The sequence below is a fragment of the Diorhabda sublineata genome, chromosome 6 (assembly GCF_026230105.1).
Source record: "Diorhabda sublineata isolate icDioSubl1.1 chromosome 6, icDioSubl1.1, whole genome shotgun sequence".
NCBI lineage: Eukaryota > Metazoa > Arthropoda > Insecta > Coleoptera > Chrysomelidae > Diorhabda > Diorhabda sublineata.
This window is the reverse complement of record NC_079479.1, coordinates 33,446,041-33,456,250: the sequence shown is the minus strand read 5'-3', so window position 1 is coordinate 33,456,250 and position 10,210 is coordinate 33,446,041. Positions and strand designations below refer to the sequence as shown.

Genomic DNA, 10,210 nt, shown 5'->3' with positions numbered 1-10,210 from the left:
GAGACGAGCAGCCAAAATAATTAGAACAAAAGGATATTTAAGTGGAACCAAAAGGAAAAATCGTTTTTAGATGATAGAAAATTGATGTTGAATCAAAGAGAAATAATCATAAATGATATTTTTTATTTAATACTGAAACAATGCTTTTTCAATGTAACTGCTGCTCGGTAGGGTGAAATTTTTGATTATTTTTTTATAACATTAGTAAAATTTCATCATTTCTATTTATAAATGACCTTACTACAATTTCTAATCGAAAGCCAACAAGATATCATAAATTCGAAGTATTTTCGAATGTAAATAAACAATTTCGTTTTGAAAGGGGGAACCAAAAACCTCATTCTGTCCCTTTTACAACCAAAGGTTGTGTCTTTTCAAAACCATTCTTAAAATTCTATTGACTTACATTTATCAAAATATCCAATTCTGTACAACAATAGCATCAAATATCAGGTAAGTACAAGTTACACCTGACAACAAAACAACCCTTCCTAAACTAAAATGAAACGTTATACCACCAGTATTTGTAATTTGATAGTTAGTTTTCAAATAAATGTGCTATGCTAAATATAAATACATTTAGTCTTATAATCAGTCTAGAAATATTCAAGTTGTTGCAAATAATATTGTTTTCAAAAGTGTTAACGAACTCAAAGGTAAAAAAATATTATTTATGGTAGATTTTATTAGTAATAAATCTAAAATTGTCAAATTTTACACTTGATATTCAAAAGACAGGCCTATTTGAATTTGATTAAATATTTATGCACACATAAACCCTTGTAGTGTTGATATCCAATGATTAATTTTGATTAATTACATTTCTTTATTCTATCTGTCTTAATTTTACAGAATTGTCATCAGTTAATCTTTCCAGATTTCTAGTATTAATTATTATTTTTCAGTTTATTTCCAGTTTCTACTAGTTGCAATCTTTTTGTTATTTGTTTTAAATATCTATAAACCCAAGGCACACGTTTTGGTGTATTATTTTTCTTTTAATGTAAATACATGTTTTTTTGCAAAAGCCACTTTTTAATTCATCTAATTCCCTTTCTATTATTGTCCTTAATCAGTTCTTTAAGATCCTTTCATGAACTAACAGTACTATCTACTACATCTTCGTCACCTTTTTCAACATTCGGTTCGATACCCACTTTCCAATTATTCGTAATTTTCTCCTCGTATTATAGTTAGTGTAGAAGCTTTCAAACATTTCTGAAATAATACCTGTACGAGGATGATCCCAGAAGTACCTGGATCAACAAAGAAAACAAAATTTTTTCCAACATTTCGATTCTTCAAAATAGGCATTAATTTCCGACATCACCTCTTCATTGTTGGAAAATCTTTGATTACCGGGCCATTTTTTACAAATGTAGGTACATTTAGTAATCCGAGGTGGCTTTATCTGGCGAATAGGGTGGCCATTGCAATAACGGATGTGTGAGCTGGTGCATTGTCTTGATGAAACAACACTTTCTTCTTAACCAAATACGGCTCATTTTGCTTGGTTTCTTCGCTAAAAAGTTCGCATAATACTCGCCGTTGATAGTTTTTAATTTTCCAAGATATTCAATGAAAAATATCCCACGCGCATCCCAAAAAACCAACGCCATGACCTTGTCAGCAGATGGAACAGTCTTTATCTTCTTCGGAGCCGATTCTCCCTTTTCAGTCCATTGTTTTGAATCCCCTTTTGTTTTGGGTGTGAAGTGACGGACCCGCATTTCATCCATGGTTGTTATTTCTGTCAAACATTGCCAACAAGAATTCGATGGAAACTTCATCAAGATGCTGTTTTTGTTCCATTACCTTTAATTTCATGATAAAAAATTTGTAATTCATTTCTTCTAATTGAAGTATAAACTATTGCTATAACATGGAAGAATAGTAGCTATTCATTAACTATTTTCAAAAATATTTTTCAGATCATCATGTACTATACAAAATTAATGTTTTGTGGATTTTTCATTGCAATATTTCGCGAAACGACCACAATTAACCACGATATATTTAAAAAAGAAATATACTGCGGCAAAAAATTAGTTAACATATTAACACAATTTTGTTTAGAACTTCCGACTCATCATCATACAGGTAAGCGTAAAGATTTAATATCTCCGTCCGGGAAATCGACCAAACCAGCACATGGGGTATACATACCTTTGTTGGTTCAATCGACCATTTAATGGTACAAATGCGGGTATACTTTCGAATTTGCGCGTTTTTATGGAAGGTCTTCTACAACAACAACTTCTAGTTTAATATTTTCCCTCAGTTTTTGGGAAGAACTCCTGGAGGTTCGCAAGGAAGTCACTCTAAATTGGAAGCCTCTTCTCTATGTCGTTCGTATAAACATACATATCAGAGTTATAATTAATTGTCTACTGCACTCTACCTGAGAAGACCAGCTAAAACAACTCACTTTTTTCTATATAAAAGCTATTGAAATTATTAGAGCAATAAAGAAGTTGCTTGTTTAAAAGACATCGGGTCTGGAACATCGATTCTCAACCTTTAAAAGTGGATTGCATTATTCCAGAAGACTGCAAACTTTTAAGAAATATTATAAACTCGAACTTCATTTTTTTAATCCAAAAAAAGTGATGCAAAACTCTACTTTGAACTGTATTCTAATGAAACAACTTCTGAGCTAGACAAAATAAGGGCAATCGCTGAATAAATTTTGAATCTACATTTTTCCAAACTCTTTTGTGAATATCATCCACTTTTCATCACCTTTTTTATGCCATTCAACTTCCAAATAAATTGAAACCAGTTACGATGAAACATAATTTTGAAATTATCATCAATTTTTTTATGGATGGTCCAGGAAGCAAAAATTTCTGGTCAATGAACTCAATCGCTGGTATAAAAAATATTATAGCCAAATTAGTATTTCGGTTCTGCAGACCATAAGTGTCGGAATATATTGTAATATGGTGAATGGTATCGGATAAAGTCTTTTTTTCAATACACATAAAGAAATTTGCTCGGAATCACTGCCACCAATCGCTTCGTGTCACATAAAACAACTTCAAATATCACTGGAAGCACTACAGTCCTCAATGGTTAGATTATATACGGATAACGTACTTTGATGTTAAATATGATACAAAGGACACCTGCTGTGAGTCAAAAACAAGTACCTGTTTGCTTTGATCTTCTTTAACTTCTGCTTTGAGTATTATAGAAAATAGTGGGAAAAAACTGAGTCAAAAAGTATACAAATTTCAAAATGACCAAACTTCGACATGTTTTTAACATCTTACTACAGAGATAATGTGTTTAATTTCATTTTTAGCGATATATATATATATATATACTATAGTAGGTAGATACCCCCAACAATGAACTTTAGTCTACGTTTATTTACAGGTGTTTTAGTATTAAGTCGAAATAAGAGACAGGTTGTTAAGGAATGTTGTAAAAATAAATGTTCTTTAAGCTATTTATTGGAAAATTACTGTGAAAAAGTTAATACGTAAGTAAGCAACTTAATTCTAACTATAAAAAATTAGTTCAGTTGTGTTAAAGCACTATAAAGCAAATAAATATAATGAGAGATAATTCAAAAGTTCGCAATGAAATTAATGAGTTTGATCAATGCTTTATTAGTAAGCAAATGTACAGAAGCTTGTTTCAATCCACCTAATGCGTGATTCTTGCCTTCATATCACTAATTCCTTATCAGGAAATAAACAAAAAAGTTTGATTAGATTTTTGGTGCGAAAAATTTCTAAAAGAAACAATTTATTCGCGACAAAAACTGTAAAATCTTAACATCTGGCTCCTATTAGAAGTCGAGGAATGGAGAATTAGGCAGCAAGAAGTGGAACTGTGAATCGTAATGATCAATTCGTTCATAAAATATGATTGGGTTTAAATCGGTTCTCATTAAAACTGATTAGTGACATGTCTCTGTACACAGAGCAGACTCAATTGTGACCTAAACCTGATTCAAAAAGAAATAATAGTTCATTCAGGTTTATAAGAGGGCCCCATCATTTGGAAATCATTCTGTATTTTTTGATGTGTTGATATCACAAATCAAACGAATTGATATTATTTTGTGAACTTTTCCGGGTTTTCGAATTCCTTAAGGGGGCCCCGTCATTATTTTAGCCCCGGGCCTTATAAATCTTAATCCGGCCCTGGTTTTACCGATTCTACCACGGCAAAAGCTCCTCCGAGCAGTGTTGCCAGAGCTAGTAGAATTGTACAATTTTAGTACATTTTAGTAGGTATATTTTATACGCTAGTACATTTTTCCTTTTTTCTAATACATTTTCCCTGCGTTCGCAAATATAAAATTATTTTATATTTTCGTTTAATAAAATAAACTAGAAATTGTACTAGATTGTAACAATAATTAGAAAACAGAGCGAAGTTGATTTATATTTAGATCGTGAGATTCTTGTACTGCATTGCTAATTTTATCGGTAAACTTTATATATATTTTTCATCCTTAAAATAATAATTGACACAGTCTATAACATTTTTGGAAAAAAAAATTAATTTAAACTTATGTTTATACATCTTTTTATAATTTTATTAAATTTGTTTGAAGTTGGTACAATCTAGTACATTTTCTAGTTCAATGTTTACATTCAGCTTTCAAAATGTGGCAACACTGCCTCGGAGTTCTTCAGCATAATCTCAATTAGAGCAGAGACCTACTCGACAGGAAGACGTAGATCATTCATGCGCTTATAACCTCAATTTTAACCTCAATTTATCGGGACTCCTTTGTTTGGAGTAGTGCAAGCCTGCGAAACCAATTACCAAGGCCAAATAACAAATATAGTTCCAAGAAACAAAGAAAAATAAATAAAATGAAGACAGTAATTTAACTAGGACGAATTATTAACCTATTGAAGTGAAAAAAACGTGTTGTAAAAATCAGATTGAAAACAACATAAGCTTCGTCCAATGAGACCTTTGAGAGGCGGGTGATTTGAGTTCAGTTTTATTTAAACCGGTCGTCAATCGACTGGAATTCACCATTCATGTACAAGTTGATTACTCATTGCAAACTGATTAGTGATTTGAAAAAGAAATAAGTTTCTTTTGATTTTATTGGTGTGTATGTAAAAATGCAACCATAAGTTCATCTGAATCTATATTAAATTAAATTCCACTTCAATTTTATGGAAATAATTATGTATTCTAAAGTAGACGTTTTCACCAAGATACTATATTTTTTACTTTACTGAAAATGGAAACTTCTGCATTCCTGGGACGTGGGTATTAGTGAAATGTACCCTTCATATGTTACGCAGGCTGCATATCGACTCAAAATGTGTGCTTAGGTACAATTTACCTTCAATAAATAAGAAAATATCTTAATCGTATCGCTTGTAAGATAGTTTTACTGTGAATGCTAGTATAGTAATGATGAAAAGTCTATCAGAGTATTTTCTACTTTTTTGTTGGTGTGTTTTATTATTCTCTTTAACATCAGCGTGTATTTTAGAGTAGCTCTTGAAGCATTTGTAAATATAAGTGATAATAAAACTACGAATGTACAAGTTGATAATCAAAATTTAACAACACCTTCAACACTTTTCACATCAATTAAATCAAGTTTTCATAAAAGACAAAGGCGCAGAAGGAAAAGAAACTGCAAATGCCGTGAACTACTTAATAGAACACAGGTAAACATTATTTATTCATGTAATGGAAGGTACATTATATCTAATAAAGTGTAAATTAACGGTTTATTAATTTAGTTGACACGTTTTCTCTAAAGCTTGGTTTGTGCAGCCAAAATTAAAATTAACATTAAACTAAACTTTCTTGTTGTTAATTTTTTGGTTGATGCAGTAAATTAATTATAACAATATTTTTAAAATTAAAGATGTAAACAAAACAATAACCTAACCAATACAGACTTGACGTATTCTATGCTCATAACCTCACAAAATTGAGGAATTAAACTAAGAAGTTAAAAGTTGGTGAGTTCAATTTTGCTTAGAATTTACTGTAAATTTTTAGCATGAACCACAAGTACCATTTCAATGTCTTTCAGCAAGTAATTTAATTTTATAGTTTAATGGTAATTTTTAATTTTCTTGCATAAACGATAAATTATTAAAACATATTGTAAGTAGTAACAATCCTAAACTTGATCCTTATGGGATATAAATATTATGGAAGTAGGACTCAATCTGTTTTCTTATCAAAAAAGATAAATTTGACGTTAAACAATGTTTTCATTTCTACTTAGTGTCTTCATAAATTATGTTCAACACAATGAAGTTTCCTTTTAATGCTTGAATTAAAGTTATTGATAATTTTGGGAATGTTCACTTCAACAAGGTGATTCATTTACTTAATGTTTTGATTTGATTTGGGAATGTTCACATTAACGGAAGTGTTGAAAAATTAACTTGCTTATAAACATTGTAAAACAATGTTTTACTTCAATAATTTTCTATACTTAATAATTATTATTTCACATTGCAAACTAAATTCATTTAATATAGTTGTTAATATTGTTAATATTTTTTTTTATTTTAGGTACTTAACAAAGAACTGCCTAAACTGTTACACAAAGAAAATGTACCTGAATCTGAAATTGGACAGATTGAGTTCCTTCAAAAACCATTTTATGTATTTTTAACTTAATTATTAAATATTAGATTTGTACTTGAAATTATTACACAAATCCTATATGATCTTCCAAGAACAGGACACTGTTATCAACCAAATATTGATAAATAATCAAATACATGACAAAATCTGTAAATTACCGCACCATAACTTATTTCATTAGTCTTCCTACCATTGATATAATACTGGAGAATTGAGTTCATTTCAGTTTTCATATTTTCCCTCATTCTTCATCTACTCCATTCAATCTTAATCTTTTGTAAGCTATGTTGATATCTAAAGTTTAAATTTGTATGTTCGTTTCTTTGTTTTCAATAACGTTTTTGAAGGGATGTGTGATATCTAATTTTTCATTATTTGTTGAGATGATATCATATCCAGAATTAAGATTCAATAATACAAATATGATCCACTTTTTAGTCCCAAAACATTTTAGGGATTCGAAAAATAACATTTTCGAAACTTTCAGCATTTCCCCATTATTTCGTATTTCAAATTGATCCGAAAGTACCATAATAAGTAAAATGAGGGCTTAAGGATGAGATAGGAAAAAATTAAATGTTGAGTATTGCTATAAAATATATTTTTTTAATTAATCTGTAAACAATAAGATAATTACCAATATATATACACAATTATAAGTGTGAAGTAAACAACAACAAAGTTATCCAAAGCTACTATACAATTACACTTTACATAAGAGTGCATCTATTTAAGAACACTTTGTAATTGAAAAAATAAACTTGTAGGGGTATTCATTCATAAAAAGATGAATTTTACAGAAAATTTGTTACAAATTGTCTACTTATTGAAATATTACATTCTTTAAGAAGTTTTTTTGTTTCTTACCTACAATTAATAGTAGAAATTGCAATTTAATTTTAATGCATCATAGCAGAAATATACAAAGGACCACATTGTTCCTACTATATAATGTATAGTCAAAGTAACAATCGAAAAATTTTTATTGTAATTAGTACAGGAGCTTTAAGGAAGGTAACAATAATTTAAGTCAATAAAATTTATTTTATTATTATCAATATATAATATTATGTCTGTACATTTATACACAAATATATGGTGCAAGTTGTATAAATATACTTTGTAATGTAAAAAATACAATCAACGTCTTTTCATCCAATTATCGTTGAAAAATATAACAATGTTTTCATACAGGGTGTACCACAATGAAATAAGTCGAAATGTATATTGTAAAAATTGTATTTTCAGTTATCTATGGTTTTCCAACTTTGTTTTTTTTTTAATGAAACGTAAGTTTTTGATGCATTTTTGGAATTTGTAATAATTAATTTCAATATAACTTTATTTGGAACATCATACATCTAAAGGTTTTCAGTTTTGAGTTATTTGAATTGTTTATATACACAATTTTTTTTTCAAAAAAATGCCCAGTCATGTAAAAAATGTTCTTCAACTTTTCAGTTTTTAGACCTTTTTATATGTTTTGAGGGATTTTAGATTTCATAGGAAGTGAGTTTTTTCAACTGAAAAACTAAAAATTACCTAAAACTACCAAATTTTTTATCATTTTTATTTTTTTTTTAAAAAATCATGGTATACCCTGTACATCAGGTAACATTCATAAATAACTTTAAAAACAAAAAAAATTTGAAACCTTTATGGTATTTCAAATATTCTTCGGCTGTCACTTAGTCATATTGAGTATTGGTAGTCTTTCAGTACAGAAAGATGCCTCACCCTATATGTTTTATTGTCCCATTTCCTCCTCTTCCTCCTTATTTGCCACTACAACTAGCGGTGAGAGAGTTCTTCATCCATATAATTAATTTTTTTAAAATTCTTTTAATAACCTGGTCAAATTTATAAAGTGTGTAAATTCAAAAGACATTTTTGAAGACATACACTTTCAAATATTTATATTTAAATGAAATAGAAGAGAAAATAAAAAAGTGATTAATGAGTTAATGAGAAGAATGAAACTGATTAAACCAATACTAATAAAAAAAACTTAACAATACTCCAAATTGAAACTTATTTTTCTATTTGGATTAAATATTAAACCGATACTCAAAATGAGTTTAATAAATATAATATAGAAGTGTTAAGGACAATTTGGAATGAGGAATAAATAATATGATGAATTGGAACAAGGCAGAAGGAATAATGAGATAGAAGTGTCAGGGATAAATTAGGACGAGGTAGAGATGTTAGTAATAAATCGGAATGAAGCTGGATAATACAAAACGAAAAATGAAGAATACTTTGAATTTCACAGTAAAAAGGTTAAGGATTATGAGTGTTTTTTCATAAATTTTAGTGAAAATTTATATTTTTTGAAATCTTGTCATTTTTATTTACATTTTCTGAAATATAAAGTATTAAAATATATAATTTAACTAAATCTAAAGTTAATTAGAATGTACTTATATATTTGTTTCGTGTTAAATTGTGTATAGATTTATTAGTAATATCAATTGAGCAATAGATACATTTAAAATAAAGTTAATTTAAAAAGAAAAGGTTTATAATACAAAAGAACGATATGGGAGAATTCAAATTTAATTATCGATAAGTATAATAATTAATATCTAAGAGTATATTGATATTTTTTTTTAAATTACGATATTTTAGGTGTGATTATGAAGGGGATAACAAGTTTGATTCAATTTTAATGGAATTAAATATTCGTCGAGGCGTTAGCCAGGAAAGTAGTTGTTTTCTCGTTTGAAGAACGGCAGAATACATTTTCGAAATATTGAATTTCGGTTTCCTATAATTTTTGTTTTAATTTCAATATTTTTTTTTTCGGTCAAACAATTTCGATATAGTCACTGAACCGAATGGAAAAATGTTTCAGTAATACCCCACAAATCCATCTAATTATAATTTCATAACTACAATCATCTACCTAATCTAGAACTAAAATATTTTTACGCTATTTCATACGATTTAAAACATAATCCGCAGTCACTATTAAACCTTTTTGAAAGGGACTTTCTTGTAGGAGATTGGCAAGTCTCACTGACTCTTGACAATGTTGACGTGCCAAAAATTGTGTTTGTTCCAATCCTCTCGATTTGTGAACTAGTTCGAAAGCTTTTTCTACATCACCAGGCTCTTGAAACCTTCTCATTATCATAGGATTCAATTCGGGATACTAGACAAAACATTTTTATTAATACCTAATCGTTTTTCCGTTCTATATGGTTTTTAATGAGAAATAGTTTTTGTACAATTGCTGTACAAGGTGTTCCATATGTCCTTTGAGAAAGGAAGAAATCGATTTCTGAATTTGCTTAAGGCAAAGTTAGAAAAAGAAAGTTTCAAGTTTAACAAAGACCAAGTGACAGATATCAGGTTGGTTACTAGAGAACGAGTTTTGATTAACCAGTCAAAATTTAGTTTATTCGAAAATTTAAATCAAGCAGCTCGAAATTTATCCATGAATGAATTATCAACACCGTGTTTTAACAGTGACAAGTCCGTAATTTAAAAAAATTTTTGTGGGCGGAATTTGAACTAGAAAATATGCTCAAATTCATTTCTGAGGGGGTGACAAGATAATATCCCGCTCCAGGTGCCACTAGACCTTGGTACGCCACTGGAAATA

At 29.0% G+C, this 10,210-nt stretch overlaps 2 protein-coding genes across 2 annotated transcripts in view; one reads left to right on the top strand and one right to left on the bottom strand.

Moving 5' to 3' along the window:
• Nucleotides 1-4,688: 4,688 nt before the first annotated feature.
• On the top strand, nt 4,689-7,038 carry LOC130445804 (uncharacterized). Its single transcript, XM_056781688.1, has 3 exons — nt 4,689-5,315; nt 5,480-5,660; nt 6,526-7,038. Exons 1-3 carry the CDS (start codon nt 5,275-5,277, stop codon nt 6,631-6,633), a joined length of 330 nt encoding a protein of 109 aa, XP_056637666.1. The 5' UTR covers nt 4,689-5,274; the 3' UTR covers nt 6,634-7,038.
• A 146-nt stretch (nt 7,039-7,184) lies between these two features.
• LOC130445797 (all trans-polyprenyl-diphosphate synthase PDSS1) overlaps nt 7,185-10,210 on the bottom strand; it is a 42,926-nt gene continuing 39,900 nt past the window's right edge. Inside the window, exon 8 of the mRNA XM_056781679.1 lies at nt 7,185-9,757. Within this exon, the coding sequence (XP_056637657.1) occupies nt 9,536-9,757 (222 nt within the window). The 3' untranslated portion in view covers nt 7,185-9,535. The remainder of the gene's footprint in view (nt 9,758-10,210) is intronic.